Source organism: Aspergillus pseudodeflectus (assembly GCF_044049435.1).
Source record: "Aspergillus pseudodeflectus strain CBS 756.74 chromosome Unknown BJX68scaffold_41, whole genome shotgun sequence".
In the NCBI taxonomy this organism is placed as follows: domain Eukaryota; kingdom Fungi; phylum Ascomycota; class Eurotiomycetes; order Eurotiales; family Aspergillaceae; genus Aspergillus; species Aspergillus pseudodeflectus.
This window is the reverse complement of record NW_027263817.1, coordinates 208,749-222,789: the sequence shown is the minus strand read 5'-3', so window position 1 is coordinate 222,789 and position 14,041 is coordinate 208,749. Positions and strand designations below refer to the sequence as shown.

General features: G+C 55.3%; 6 protein-coding genes across 6 annotated transcripts; 3 read left to right on the top strand and 3 right to left on the bottom strand.

The window, feature by feature from the left end:
- Positions 1–412: 412 nt before the first annotated feature.
- On the bottom strand, positions 413–2,137 carry BJX68DRAFT_269690 (uncharacterized protein; the record flags this gene model as incomplete). The annotated part of the gene is made up of 1 exon (XM_071046418.1): positions 413–2,137. The coding sequence occupies one exon, from the start codon at positions 2,135–2,137 to the stop codon at positions 413–415; it is 1,725 nt and encodes a 574-aa protein (XP_070896153.1).
- Positions 2,138–2,589: 452 nt separating this feature from the next.
- Positions 2,590–4,378, top strand: BJX68DRAFT_243028 (uncharacterized protein). Its single transcript, XM_071041093.1, has one exon. The coding sequence runs from the start codon at positions 2,602–2,604 to the stop codon at positions 4,345–4,347; it is 1,746 nt and encodes a 581-aa protein (XP_070896152.1). The 5' UTR covers positions 2,590–2,601; the 3' UTR covers positions 4,348–4,378.
- BJX68DRAFT_243027 (amino acid permease/ SLC12A domain-containing protein) lies at positions 4,379–6,241 on the bottom strand. The gene has a single exon (XM_071041092.1). It carries the CDS (start codon positions 6,187–6,189, stop codon positions 4,519–4,521), a length of 1,671 nt encoding a protein of 556 aa, XP_070896151.1. The 5' UTR covers positions 6,190–6,241; the 3' UTR covers positions 4,379–4,518.
- Positions 6,242–6,412: 171 nt separating this feature from the next.
- On the bottom strand, positions 6,413–8,363 carry BJX68DRAFT_148729 (glycoside hydrolase 5 family protein). The gene is made up of 3 exons (XM_071036629.1): positions 7,226–8,363; positions 7,048–7,176; positions 6,413–7,001 (listed from the first exon to the last, which is right to left on the bottom strand). Exons 1-3 carry the CDS (start codon positions 7,944–7,946, stop codon positions 6,694–6,696), a joined length of 1,158 nt encoding a protein of 385 aa, XP_070896150.1. The 5' UTR covers positions 7,947–8,363; the 3' UTR covers positions 6,413–6,693.
- A 675-nt stretch (positions 8,364–9,038) lies between these two features.
- Positions 9,039–10,454, top strand: BJX68DRAFT_243018 (uncharacterized protein). Its single transcript, XM_071041091.1, has one exon. The coding sequence runs from the start codon at positions 9,747–9,749 to the stop codon at positions 10,125–10,127; it is 381 nt and encodes a 126-aa protein (XP_070896149.1). The 5' UTR covers positions 9,039–9,746; the 3' UTR covers positions 10,128–10,454.
- A 1,801-nt stretch (positions 10,455–12,255) lies between these two features.
- On the top strand, positions 12,256–13,542 carry BJX68DRAFT_243015 (general substrate transporter). The gene is made up of 2 exons (XM_071041090.1): positions 12,256–12,379; positions 12,426–13,542. Exons 1-2 carry the CDS (start codon positions 12,280–12,282, stop codon positions 13,445–13,447), a joined length of 1,122 nt encoding a protein of 373 aa, XP_070896148.1. The 5' UTR covers positions 12,256–12,279; the 3' UTR covers positions 13,448–13,542.
- Positions 13,543–14,041: the final 499 nt, after the last annotated feature.

Sequence of the window (14,041 nt, the reverse complement as noted above, 5' to 3'; positions counted from 1 at the left end):
AATGCCCATCCTGTCAACACACTAAGCCCACCAACGCACATGCCAGCCAGCAAGCTAGTTCACCTCCAAATGGTAATGTGCCGCGTGGACCTAGACTTCAACTCAACATATAAGTGCATATAGCATCAGTTTTCCGTACAGATCCAAATCCGTGGACTAGTACTCGGACTACGCGAAGATGGGGGCACGATGAAAATTATGGCTAACTTGCCAAAGGTGAGCGGAGCCGCGAACCAGAACTAGCGACCGGATACGGGATGGGCTCATCGGCTTCATCGCGTGTATACATTCGTACACGGTACGTTTGAAGGCCAGCTTTAGATTATGAGAAAGCAGATAGAGGATACACCCCATGAGAAGCTTCTGGGGGTTGGCTGATTCAAGCCCTACAGGGTTTGCAACCTCATCTCTTCTACCAAACGCCATCCCCGTCGCAGCCACACATCTTAGCAACAAATTTGAACTCATGATCGTTTCTGCAAGCCGGTAGGGCTGACCATGATCGCCCCAGACTGCGTGGACACTGTCCATCGCCAGCCTTCAGGTCCTGCTTTTTAGCAGCATTGAACAACAAATGCAGAGCTGCGTGGCATCCCTTCTGCGCTCCAGCGTGTTGCAGGTACTCTTGTGTGTGTGGTACTGATATGCTTCTTTCGTTGGCGCACTGCAGGATATTCTCTGGGGTCGGAACCTTCTTCGCCTCAAGACACTTTACGACAATCTGCAAGATATCGACAAAACCTTGTAGAAGAGACCGACTGCTTCTAAGTGCGCTTTGGATACTGGGATCCAGGTGCATGACGAAGTTGTATTCGTCAACTCGCCATCTGTCATCTTTGAAATGGTTAGGGAGGAATTTAACCAGATTACCGCATTGGTGCGTCAAGGAGATGCTCATCCGAGGCGACAAGAACCCATTCAGACATTCAGCACACGTACACCCATACCGAAGACAGGCGTTGGTGAGCATTGACACATCCGGGCTGGCTAGTAGAGAAAGACAAGAAACGGCATTGTCGGGGTGGCCTTTAAAATCGCCCGATAAGTTCATCCTCATGGAACCGAATTGACCCTGTGAGCGCACGGAATCTAGAACGTCTTGTAGGACTTCAAGAGGTGTGAATCCGTCCCCATTACGACATCCTTTCAGAAAATCGGCTTCATCAACGTTATTGAGCAGCCGTTCGACATTTCGGGGCATGAGCCGGCAGGCTGTAATGTGTAGAAGTGATTGACCTGTTCTGAGAGTTTTGGTCCAACCGGCCTGTCCCGAAGTGTGGCTCGCAAAAAAGGCTCTGCACTGATCATCGCTTTGGGTGAGGGCTGCGTAATGCAGGGGTAACAAGTTGCGAAGTCTTTCGTTCCTACGTTGCTGTGCTTCCTTGAGAGACCTCACTCCATTGAGCTCTTCGTCCTCGAAATTGTTGCCAAGGTCAGGTTGAGGATCGAAATCAGAAGCCACTGCAAGGGCGCGAGACGGATGTTGAGGATCGAAAGAGAATGCAAGGCACTTGGACGCACCGATCCGCCGGAAGCCGCACTTCCGCCAGAATTGCAAAATGCCGTCAAGAGCTTGAGCATTCATGTCCAGTATTTCTCGTACGGACTTGCCCACCGACTGGAGTTGAGCGTCAGCATTCAGCCGACCGGGTAGCACAAGCGCATGGAGGATCAACGGCTGCGCAGCAGACCCAGTGGCTTGTCGGTAAGACTTCGCTAATTGGTCGATGAGCTCGAAGTACCTCAGTGCTTTATCCGGAAGCAGGGACACTATTCTCTGTCCCAGCCCTTTCCGACGATATTCGAGTGCGGTGACATGAAGCTCCTCGATCAGGAAAAGGGGGCCACGATCAAGCTCGTCTCCCCAGACTCCAGTTCCTCGCTGCACTGGATGGTCCATGAATTTCGATTTGACAATCCCATACTGGTCAAAGACCTCGAAGGCAAGTTTGTTCATTTCCTCGCTGGGCTCCTCCATCTGTTGCCAAAAATGGGAGCGAATGCGCTCTCGATCGATGTACCGCGCCTTAGCAGTGGCTACAGTGGCACCATTGCAACTGCATCTGGCATTGAAGTCTTCCATCCAAGGAAACTCCTCTTCCTCGGCATGGGTCAAAGATAGTCGAATTTTGATCATGTGCGCCTGAACCCCAGGTGTGGTGTACTCGTGCTCTTAAACTTCCCATTCATAGTCCTCATCGTCATCCATATAACCGTCCCACTGATGCTCTCTCTCAAAGTCATCGATTTCCTCATAGTGGCCAGGTGGAATAGTGGGAATCACCGGCCGTTGTCCGTCATGGTGTTCCCTTCCTGACGCAGAGCAAAGGGTGAGGACGGTTGCAACTGGCTGAGACGATCCCTGCGGGAGTGAAAAACGTGGTTCGCGTACGATTTTTCCACGGACAATCAGATCAAGGGTCACCAAGTCCGGTACTGCGGCTGCCTGTTTCCAAGGCCAAAATGTTGTTGTTTAGAGAAGTGCTTTGGTAAAAGGTCAGAGAATGCATCGTCATCACGTGACCTTGTACTGCCAACAAAGCAACTCTCGCAGCCAGGTATCTACTGATGGTTCAAGATTTCTTCAATGTTCTCATCTCGATGGACATCAAACGCAAACCGGCGCCAACTCTCTCGCCAGTCGAGTATGGCGTCGTGCAGCGACCCCTGACACCCACTCCGCCGCCTCCGCCCCCGTACTCCCCCAGTCCCTACGTCGCCTACAATCCCTACACCGCGTATTCCCCGGCCTCCGGTTCTCCTCACTCTCCTCACTCCCGCTCCCCTCAGTTTCCTCCACCTTCACCAGCTCCATCTCTCTCGCCATCTCTCCAACCTCCTCGCCCTCATCCGCTTCCTCGACACCGAAGTCAACCGAATCTCCGACCGCCGCCAAACATACAACCACCACCGCCGATCCCCCGAGCAGAGACGTCTCTTCCGCCTCCACCCGAATCCTCCTCAGACAAACCCTCCTTCGCCGCCGACGCGCGCCATTTCCTCGGCGGCCTCATCCACCACCCCTCCGAATCAACAAAACACTACTCCATCCTCCGCCACTCGCACGGCGTCGTCTTCTACCGCGGCCCCACGACCTCCGTAACCGTCTCGATCTTCGCCGACGCCCCACTCCCCGCAGACCGATCGCTCTGGCTACAATGCAAAGGGTGGAGTGGAAAGACGGGAATGCGCGCGAAGGCGCTCTTTCGGCTTCATGACGACTGGGTGAACGTTTCGCCGTCGGTCGCGATTCGTGCAGATCAGGTTGAGACAAACAAGGAGCGCGCGTGGCAGCGAGATATTGCCAAGTTCTACAAGAAGGCGTCCAGGCGCGTCCGGGATACGCATCGGCTGCGGGAGACTACCGTTGCGCGAATACCGCCGGATGCAGAGGACGGTTACTTTCAGCTGATCCTGTGTCAGGGCGAGAAGAAGGTTCTTTGTCGCAGTCCGGTCTTTCGCATCCTCTCTACCTCAATCGATCCGAGTTCGCTCCGCGGCGCGAGCCTCACGACCCTGCCGCTGGAAGTCGGTGCACTCGTCGCCGGGACATACGCGCAGGCAATGGCTTCACGATTTGTGACTCCGGTGACTACCGTCGCCTCGACCGTCACTGCACGATACAGACCTGGCTGGTTGGGGGAAACAGCCATAACTACAGCATACGAAGCGATAACCAGCCGCTCGGACGAAAACACCCCAGATTCACATGCACCACCCTCAATTGAAAACGGTCCTCAAACGCCCTACCCACTCAGCGTCACTGCGCGCCCAATCCAATTAATCGACCCAACCCGAATGACGGTCAAAATTCCCTCGGACATTCAAGACAAGCTACGCGGCTTCTTCTTCGGCTGGACGCGCCTTGGCCCAGACCAGCCCTGGCAAATGAGCATCCTCTCCGTCCGCTCCTGGGACGGCACAGCAGCCACAGGCCCCGTCTCGCTCTCCCACACAACTCGCAAAGTCGCGACCCTCCGCCTGCTCCACGATCCAATCCCACATCCGCCTCCGTCCTCACTCACCGTTCGCCTCCTCGGCTTTCTTCGCCCGGATCTCCCGGCCCCGTCCGCGCGCACAGAACGCGATCTTGCCGCTGCGCATGCAGCTGCGGCAGAGGCGGCTATCCAGGCGGAGTACTACGACACAGAGTACGTCCAGGCGATCCTCGATCACCCACTCTGGGCGCCGGACGCTACGCCCGACCGGAAGGGGTGGTTTGACCGGACGAAGGACGGCGCTGGGAATGTCGTGACGCGTGGGCAGAAAATCATTGAGAAGATTGGGGTGCGGAGCGGGCTTGAGCACGAGGCTGTCGGGGGGTATTACATCGTCAGGGACAACTGACCCATTCACTCAACTCCAACTCATTACTCAAGTCTCGAGTGAAGATCGTCTTGTACATTTCATCCTCTACCATATCATCTACCCATACATATAACCACCACATAATCCTAATACCTAATCACTTCATAGACGCATTTCCAACATTCTCTGACCATAGAAATACTAGACAACCTACTCAACCAAAGCCATCATCTTCCTCCCCCACGTATCCCTGGGCCGGGGCGGCTTCTCCGCCGCAATAATCTCCTCGAGCCCCGTGACAAGATCCACCTCGGTCGCCCTCCAAACCCACGGATCCCCCCAATACCACACGCGATGCCCCGCATACAGCAGCACAAACGCCGGAATGCCCACGTACGCCGTGAAGAACGTGCTCGCCGACCAATTCGACGGGAAGAAGCAGGTGAATCCATTGATCAACAACAAGAAGATGGCAAACGCCAATCCGACGTAGATCCCGTAGGGCTGCAGGCGCGAGCTGTATGGCTTCTCGATCCCCTGTGCTTTGATTGCGGCGTCGAAGCGGAAGTACACGATGCAGCAGCAGATCCAGGAGATGAATCCCGAGGTGTTTGTGAAGTTCATGAGCCAGTTGAAGACCGTGTATGCGCTGTTGTTTACGGCGAGGTAGCTCAGCAGCGCGAAGAGGGAGGAGGCTGTCACGGCGATGTAGGGCACGCCCCAGCGGTTACACGTCTTGAAGATGTGTGGCGCGTTTCCGGAGACGGCGAGGCCGTAGAGGGAGCGCGAGGACATGTACAGGAAGGAATTCCCGGCGGACCATGCAGAGGTGAGGATCGCGGCGTTGACGATATGCCGGAGCACGGGGATGCCCGCGTTCTGAATCGCCGCGACAAAGGGGGACGCAGAAGCGTTATTCGTATCCCCGTTTAGAATCGCGTTATCCTGCGACGAGCAGATTACGCCGATGGCGAGTGCGCCGAGGATATAGAAGATGACGAGTCGGTAGATATACCTCCGACCCGCCTTGGGTACGTTTCGTCGGGGCGATTCCATCTCACCCGCCGTGACGATGATGAGTTCCGGCGCGAAGATGAATGCGATCGCGCTCTTGACGATACACTGCAGGAGCCCGATGAACCGGCCCGTGTTGCCGTTCGAGGTAACGAGGTATGTATTCATCGCGCCGGGGTCCTTCCAGTAGTGGAAGCCGAGTCGCTGGCGGTTCGGACCACCGCCCCAGAAGAGGATGAAGGAGAGGATGAGGAGGCCGACGAGTGTGATGATTTTGATTCCCGCGAACCAGAATTCCGTCTCGCCGTAGACACCGACGGGGAGATAGTTTAGCAGCACAATCACGACGAGCATGATGGTGATCCAGACCGCAATGGGCACAGGGTTCTCCCAGTATCCGATGACTAGCGAGGCGGCGACGATTTCGTAGGGGACCAGGATGCCGAGTGAGTACCAGTACAGGTATCCCATTGCGAAGCCCATGCTCCGCGAGACGTACCGGAAGCCGTGGTAGCTCATTGTCCCGCCGTGGACGGGCAGGTATGCGCCGACCTCTGCGATGCCCGTGACGATGCAGTAGACCAGAGTCGAGATGAAGACGTAGCCGAGGAGGAGCGAGAGAGGGCCGCCGATATTCAGCGCCTGTCCGGAGCCCACGAAGAGACCCGTCCCGATGGTGCCACCCAGGGCCATGAGCTGCACATGGCGTGTTTTGAGCCCGCGCTGGGTGACTTTGTACCGCTCGTCGAGCAGATCCGCCTCGACCATTGCCTGCATCGTGCCGGTTTTCGACTCCGGGGCCCCATGGGCACTCTCGGGGTCGCCATACTGGCGATATGGGATGGGGGTGGGCCTGTCAGCGCTCATTTTGAATTGACTGGAAAGAATGAAAAACGCTGTGCGAGGACAGGGAGCCTTTTAAGTCGGCGTCAGACGATGAGCTCGTATCGCAGAGTCACATCGAGTGCTTCCCCGCAAACGCAGCCAAACAAATCAGGGCCTGCGACGCCACTGATAAGCCCAGTCACTAGTACGCCAGCTTATCCCCCCTCTTCGCATCCTGCCGTCCCCAGCTTCTCCTTAATTCTTACTCTGCACACTCCCGGTCTGCCGGTCGGCGTCTGGCTGCAGGATCAGGATCATGTCTTTATTTGCCTCGCTTAGCTAGATTCCATCCAGAGATACGAATCCCCCGGTCCGGTCCCGGTCCGGCCACACGAGCTGAGAACGCCCCCTGCTAGCGTGCCCAGCTTCGCTTGTCCGCCCAGAATCTGGGCGGTGCAACACAAGAAAAGGCGGTCCTCGGCAAATCATCTTCTGAGCTATATAGATAACGGCTATCTCGTATCGCCCCTTCCCTCTCTAGATTATCTATCCTCGGCCGCGCGCTTCGATAGCTGCCACATGTTCCGTCACCAGACACTCAAACTCGTCCGTACCATAGTAGAACGTGTTGCCGTCATCCGGCGACGGCCCGGTGCTCAGCGTGTCGCCGTACTGCCAGTACAGGTCGCCTGAGATGCCGGTCGTGTTGAGTGCGGTGGTCTGCCAGGGCTTCTCGATCGCGCAGTGGTTCGAGGTCACGCCATACTCTTCAAACAGACAAGGTTTGCCCGCCGCTGCGCAGGCGGCGCCGTGGGAAGCCACCCACCCGTTACCCCAGTCGTTGTCAGTGCCCCCTAGTGAGTCAGTATCGTCTGTGATAATCGAGCTGGGTGGACTTACAGCTATCAGGGTAAAGATGGAATGTCCCGAAATCAATCGTTTCGATCGTGAGCGCTGCTGCAAAGTCTGAACTCTCGCTGTATCCATACGGATAGCTGCCATCAGACCCAGTCTCAAGACCGAAGCCCTCTACTCAAATTAGTGTTGCTCACCAAATACTTTGAAACGGGGAACGCACCATCGCCAATGCAAACCATATGCTGCGAATCCAACTCCTTGATATACCGACTCGTCTCCTCAATCCACTCGTGCAACACTCTCGTTTCACATCCCTGGCACCGCGGCTCGTTCGCCAGCTCCCAAGCAAACACGGCAGGGCTATCAATGTACCTCGACACCACGGCCTCGATATACCCCCGATACGCCGCCTGCATTTCAGCACTGGTGTAAAATTCCGCATTCGACGAACCCCCGTACGCCTGCACATACGCATTCATGCCACCATAATCATTCCAATAATTCACAAAGTTGATGATCAGTTTAATCCCCCGCTCCTCAGCCGACTGCACGACATAGTCCAGTCGCTGAAGTCCATCCTCGCCCGTGTTAATCGTCGAGACTCCATCCTGATGCAGTTGGAAATACACCGTCCCGGAACCGGGGATCTCATTTACGTCGTTGAACCCCCAGACGCGCAGAATGCGCAATCCGGATTCGCTCATGTGGTCGAAGACGAGGTCCACGTCATCGTTGTTCGTGAGGAAGCCGATCCAGTACGAGTTTGAGCCGGGGAAGTAGCCGGTTTCGCCGTCGATGACGAACTGTAGACCCGATGTCGTTGGGTAAGAGCTGGATCCTGTTGGTGTGGGTGCTGACGAGGGAGTGGATGTCGCTTGGGGGAGCGCATTGGCCAGCGCCAGGCTGGTTAACGAGACGAGGGAGCGTGAGAACTTCATCATGGAATACTCGTCTGAATTGTCTCGTACTACCGAAGAGCCCTAGGCCTGGTTTGCATCCCTTTATATCCAAATACCTCCATGTCGCGGACATTACATAGGGATCATGTCTATGAAACCGGAGCACACTCCGTGCAGATCCTCCAAAGGACGCGACATCTCAGTGGAGATACATTCATTCCCCAATGCAAAGCCGTTTGCATCTAGTATCCTCCGAAGTAGTGTCAGGACGTGGTTAATATATCCGCGTCTGCAGCTGTTTCATCCGTGTCGGATGGGGCAGCGGGACGCCGATCGCGGTATATACCGGCCATGAGTGGTGGAGAATCCGGGGTAACTGTCAACTTGACGGGGACGGGTCACGGAGGAGAGGCGGGGATTCTTCGATTCGACGAGGCAAAGTCTGATCTTCGACTCTTGCTTGGAGTCGATTGTCTGTCGGACGGTTAGGTACTTTTGTGGAAGGAGCGAAGGTGTGCTGGATAACCTGACTAGAGTCCTCGATCGTCACGGAGCCTCTTCACCTCCACCAAGCATCCTCTTACCATCGTTGTATCTGTCACGGAAGCAGTTGAGTATAGCTTCCTCGAGTGAACTTCTTGCAGTATCTAGATGTATTGGCTCTGCCCCGGGATCTCTTGGGGCAGATAGGGCCGGGCGCGCCAGATGTTGCGGGGCGTCTAACATTTCAAGTGCCCCCGGCCATTTGAGTTTCAGCGACTTCCTGGGAAATAGTCATGAGATCGCAGGCTAGCCAACGAGTGCTCGACAGCTTCATCCAGATATGTAGAGATTTACCAACAGGGCCAGTTCAACCCCTCTCAGTCATCGCCTGCAAATGCCATTTAAGCTAATTTCACAAGCCCTTGGCTCGGCGCCTGGCGTGCCAATGGCCATCGCTGCCCTGAGTCTAGACGCCGTTTGGGGTTGGATACGAGGGCCTAGTTCCTGGAAACCCCCTCCGTCAGTCAGAAGAGCCTCAATATGTCGATCGATCATCCCCCTGATTCTGGAGCGACAGTGGATCCGGATTAGGAGCTGGATCTGAATCTGGCACCATGGGCTCTAGAATGAGTTGCACACGGGTAGTAGCAACCCTCTTTGGATTGTTCTCTTCTGGTATGCAACCTCCCCTTTTCGCGTCGTAGTCTTTAACGACAATAGACGCCTTGCCCATGGGTGCTCCATCCCCGAGGGCTCACACTACGAAGTGACCAGCCCGGGCGACATCCCCAGGCTATTCAGCGAGTGCGCCGAAATATGGGACATTCTCACCACAAACAATTCCAGCGGCGCATTCGTCCTCCCCGGCGTCGAGAAGATATTCGGCAGATTGCACTTTGAATGCGACGGCTGGTACCAATGGGATCCGGATTACTCGCGCGCGCCCAACGTGACCTCGATCGAGATGCCTGATCTGCAAAAGATATACTCGCTGGTCATTCAAGATATCCCGACGTTGCGCCTGGTCGCCATGCTGAAACTGGAAGAGATTTGGCACGGGCTCCCGTTGCACCAAGGAGAATCCACCGGTCGGGGCTGACTTTCGGGCCCTGCGATGGGCGACCGATTTCGACTTTGATGGGCTGTTCACTGGGTTTTTCGCTCTTCGATATTGCTCTGTTCTCTGGGCTGTAAGTGGTTGGCTAACCAGTCTGAGTGTAAACCTCGATTCCCTAGAGGACGTCGCAGAAAAGACTCGAGATCGGATTCGCCGAGAATGCGACCATCTCACTACCGCGCCTCAGCTCAACGTGTGGGCTGCTCTTCTGGGGCGCACCGTCGAGGTAGGTGGCCCCCCACATGGGTATACGCACCGCGACTAGGAGAGGCACAGCGCATCGCTGCCAATCCTCCGCCGCGTGGGAAGAGAGCATCATGGACGCAGTTACGGGCTTATGGCGTTCGAGAACGAGCTGGCCATATTACTGGAGATTCCAGAGCTTCGCTCCATCGATGATCTTTGAAGTGCGTGGGAATATCACAAGGCACCTCCCCACCTACCTATCCCACTCTCCCCGTCTGCTCCTTGTCTCGTTGTCCGCCTACCAGTGCCTCTACCTGCGTATGGGTATCCGGAGAATGACCCTCCACCAAAGTATTCCCGGTATAATGAAGGGGAATAACGGGAGCCTAGTCGTCAGTGTAAGTCTGTTTGGTGAATGGAACGCATTATGGATTTGATGTGGCCTGGCCACTGAAGTGTTGAGGTGGGAACTCGTTATATATTTTGACTCTTCGGAGTGTGATACTGGAGATAGTTGAAAACACCATGGGAAGATGAGCGCGAATGGGAATTGAGCAATATTTTATTATGAATGACGTTAGAAATGGTCTTCTGCAGGCTCGGGGCATCTCAACACGGTTCTGCCAGCATCTTCCAAATGATGATCGATGGCAGCCTGAAACTGGTGCCTGACAAAAACTCGGAACAGGCAAGTGTGACGTCACCGGAAAAATAATCTTCAATGCGCCGCCTCAACACGAGGAGGCGATCGCCCAATGATTAGGGATGATGGCGCCCGAGCGAAGCCAAGGAATCCACAAAGCTTGCCTTCGGTGGGTTTCCAGAGCCGAGTCTGCAGAGCGCTGACTTTCTCCTGAGACCTGAGTGCCGACGGACTCGGTCGGAGACTCATGGAACGGTCAGACGGCCAGACTCGGTCGGTTCATCTTCGGCACACACGCAGAATCTGCACTGCCTGTGTGCCGATCCCGTCGAATGCGGTCGGTTACATGTTTTGAAAACGAACACTTGCAGATAATCCTAGTTTGCTGCACTCAAGAGTGAGGGATTCGAGTAAGATCACGACATGACGATGGACGTGGTCAACACCGTTGGCCAACGCCATCCCCGTATTTCCCCTCTTCCCCTCAGAAATCCGGATCTCACACGGGGGTGTGCTTCACCGGTGAGGTGTTTTGGGAAAGAATCGCCTCTCCAGTGTCCTTTCTCCAGCCTGTCCCTCCGCGGTGTCCCGCATCTCCAGTCCCAGCTTCCGGCTCTCCCGACCGCCACGACATGAGAATGTGACTGACACAGGAATGTCGCCGCTGTCAAGATTCAACTGTCAGGTGGCCGTACTGTTTTGATTACCCATTCCGGGGAGAAGAATGGCCTTGTGATCGAAATATCTATTCTAAAGAAGGCTTTTGGTCATGGATCGCCGGCCGACGCAGCCCAAGCCACAGCCAAGCCCGAGTGCCGTCATAGGCATGCCGAGTTTTTCTCTGTCGTCGGCCGCAGGATTGCACGGCTTTTCCGGGTCGGAACCACGGCCTCAGGGGAAAACGTGTGCCTTGGCCCAGGTAACGGCCCTGGAGGCGTAACGCCACCAACGTATCTCCCGTCCGGCTTGTCCAAGTCTGGCGTAGGCCGGTCGTTACTGCGCGATTCTGTGGTTTGAGTAATCGATCATGCCGAGCAAGACAAGCATGACAAGAACGACAAGCATATCAACCATCGTGCAATCATTTTCAATGTCTTTTGAATCCAACGCTACGTAGCATCCGGCAGAGTCTTCTTGCGAGATATTCAGGAGCAGCTGGTGGACCGCCCCTCGCCTCGCTACCAAACCGGATTCGACATCTGGAATCGTCTGGATGACATTCATCGACGGTCTTCCAGAATTCTCCACCCCGTCACTGTTCCTACCACGCGGTGGACCTGCTTACGTTGGTCCCTTTCTCGACTTGTGATTATAAAAAGGGAAGGCCCCTTGTACATCCCCAGACATTGTCCCGCACCCCAGCTCTCCTCACTCTTCTCTTTTTCCTCCTTCCCATTGTCATCTCTCATCGGAGTGTTTACACAACAATGGGTGTCGAATCCTCTGCCCATCATGGGGAGTCCATTACCCCGGCTCCCCTGCCGCAACACCAGTCTAGCCAGGAGACTATTGGCAGCCAGAAGCCTGTCGAGCTTGGTGTAGATACACCCATTCCCAGAATCACACTCCGTGCTACCGTCATGGGTCTCTTCGTATCCATGGGTGGTCTGCTCTTCGGATACGACACTGGTCAGATCTCTGGTTTCCAGGAAATGTCCAACTACCTCGAACGGTACGGTGAACTCGGCCCCGACGGATACTCGTTCAGCAATGTCCGTTCTGGTCTCATCGTCAGTCTCCTGTCCATCGGTACCCTCGTCGGTGCTCTCTGCGGTGCTCCCATTGCCGACAAGCTGGGCCGCAAGTGGTCCATCTCGCTGTGGTGTGTCATCCTCATCATCGGTCTGATCGTCCAGATCTCGGCTCCGTCCGGCAACTGGGTTCAGGTTGTCCTCGGTCGTTGGGTTACTGGTCTCGGTGTCGGTGGCTGCTCGCTGCTTGTCCCAATGTACCAGGGTGAGAGTGCGCCCAAGCACATCCGTGGTGCCATGATCAGTTCGTACCAGCTGTTTGTTACTCTTGGAATCTTCCTCGCCTACTGTATTAGTGAGTCTCCCCGTCCATCTGTTGAAGGACCTCTCTAACGTGTTAGACCTCGGAACCGAAAGCATGCAAGGCACCGCCCAGTGGCGCATCACCCTTGGCATTACCTTCCTCTTCGCCCTTGTCCTCGGTTTCGGCATGGCCCTGTTCCCTGAGAGCCCTCGCTTCGACTACCGCCACGGCCGCGTTGACACCGCCCGCGAGACCATGTCTCGTCTCTATGGTGTCCCCGAAAACCACCGTGTCATCATCCAAGAGCTCGCTGAGATCCAAGCCCAGCTTGACGCTGAAGGTGATGGCCAGAACTGGACCGAGTTCATCACCGCCCCCCGCATGCTCTACCGCCTCCTCCTCGGAATTGCCCTGCAAGCCCTGCAGCAGCTTACCGGCGCAAACTACTTCTTCTACTACGGCACCACCATCTTCCAAGGTGCCGGCATCTCCAACAGCTTCATCACCCAGGTGATCCTCGGCGCCGTCAACTTTGGCACAACGTTTGGCGGCCTGTACGTCGTTGAGAACTTTGGCCGCCGCAAGTCGCTCATCACCGGTGCAATCTGCATGTTCATCCTCTTCATGATCTTCGCTTCCATCGGCCACTTTATGCTCGACGTGAAGCACCCGGAGAACACACCCGGCCCCGGAAAGGGCATGGTCGTCGTCGCCTGCTTCTTCATCCTTTTCTACGCGACCACCTGGGGTCCGATGATCTGGGCCATTATCGCCGAGCTGTTCCCTCAAAAACACCGTGCCAAGGGCATGGCGCTTGCTACCGCGTCGAACTGGCTCTGGAACTTCCTTATTGGATTCTTCACACCCTTCATTACCGGCGCTATTGACTTCGCATACGGATATGTCTTTGCCGGGTGTCTGGCTGTTGCCGCGCTGGTCGTGTATTTCTTTGTCATTGAGGGCAAGGGCCGCACACTCGAGGAGCTCGACTGGATGTACGTGAACAAGGTCAAGCCCTGGCAAAGCAGCAGCTTCCAGATGCCGAGGATCCACACCTTTGAGGATGAGTTCCGCAATACGCGCAAGGAGGATGGTGCCGAGCATAAGGAGAATGCTTAGACGGATATCCTACACTTCTTGCACATACTTGGATTTTGTATATAGACGCATTATAGACCGCATTAGCACATGCATTGAATTATCTTCATTTTTCATCATCCGTCCCACGTTCTTCTCAGCCCACACTATTATCTCAAGACTCTGACAGCCGAACCTCCTGCCGAATCTCCACTCGGAAAATATCTGCGGAGTCCACGGTAGGCACCCGTAGCCGACACCTGTGCCTGAGCCTGACAAATAGGATCCTCGGATGTCTCGGAATACCCTATAGACTTGACACTTCCCGTCATGGGTGATGATGATGATGATGATGATGATGGATGCTTACGGACTGGAGTACCCAAGTAGGAAGCCAAGGGAAGGCCACGGCCTTGCAGTAGGCGAGAGAGAGGATATCGATACCGCCATCTTGAACTGCCGAAAACATCGACCGGATTGGACTCTGGTATAGACAGGACAGAGACATCAATATTTGACTACCTGCGCCTGGGGGTGTCTGTTTCTATTCTACCAGCCAACGTCAATGTTCCTGATTTATTCCAGCAAGTTTCTAGCCCTACCTTGATTCGAGCGCTATGCATCCTAGGTCGCGGA

Excerpts from the sequence above, each read along its gene's own strand:
- BJX68DRAFT_243028 (XM_071041093.1), top strand. The coding sequence starts at position 2,602 with ATGGACATCAAACGCAAACCGGCGCCAACTCTCTCGCCAGTCGAGTAT.
- BJX68DRAFT_148729 (XM_071036629.1), bottom strand. The coding sequence starts at position 7,946 with ATGATGAAGTTCTCACGCTCCCTCGTCTCGTTAACCAGCCTGGCGCTG. Across the intron at positions 7,177-7,225 it reads TATGGTTTGCATTGGCGATG|AGGGCTTCGGTCTTGAGACT; the intron begins GTGCGTTCCCCG and ends TAATTTGAGTAG. Across the intron at positions 7,002-7,047 it reads CCATCTTTACCCTGATAGCT|GGGGCACTGACAACGACTGG; the intron begins GTAAGTCCACCC and ends CTGACTCACTAG.
- BJX68DRAFT_243018 (XM_071041091.1), top strand. The coding sequence starts at position 9,747 with ATGGGTATACGCACCGCGACTAGGAGAGGCACAGCGCATCGCTGCCAA.
- BJX68DRAFT_243027 (XM_071041092.1), bottom strand. The coding sequence starts at position 6,189 with ATGAGCGCTGACAGGCCCACCCCCATCCCATATCGCCAGTATGGCGAC.
- BJX68DRAFT_243015 (XM_071041090.1), top strand. The coding sequence starts at position 12,280 with ATGTACCAGGGTGAGAGTGCGCCCAAGCACATCCGTGGTGCCATGATC. Across the intron at positions 12,380-12,425 it reads CTTCCTCGCCTACTGTATTA|ACCTCGGAACCGAAAGCATG; the intron begins GTGAGTCTCCCC and ends CTAACGTGTTAG.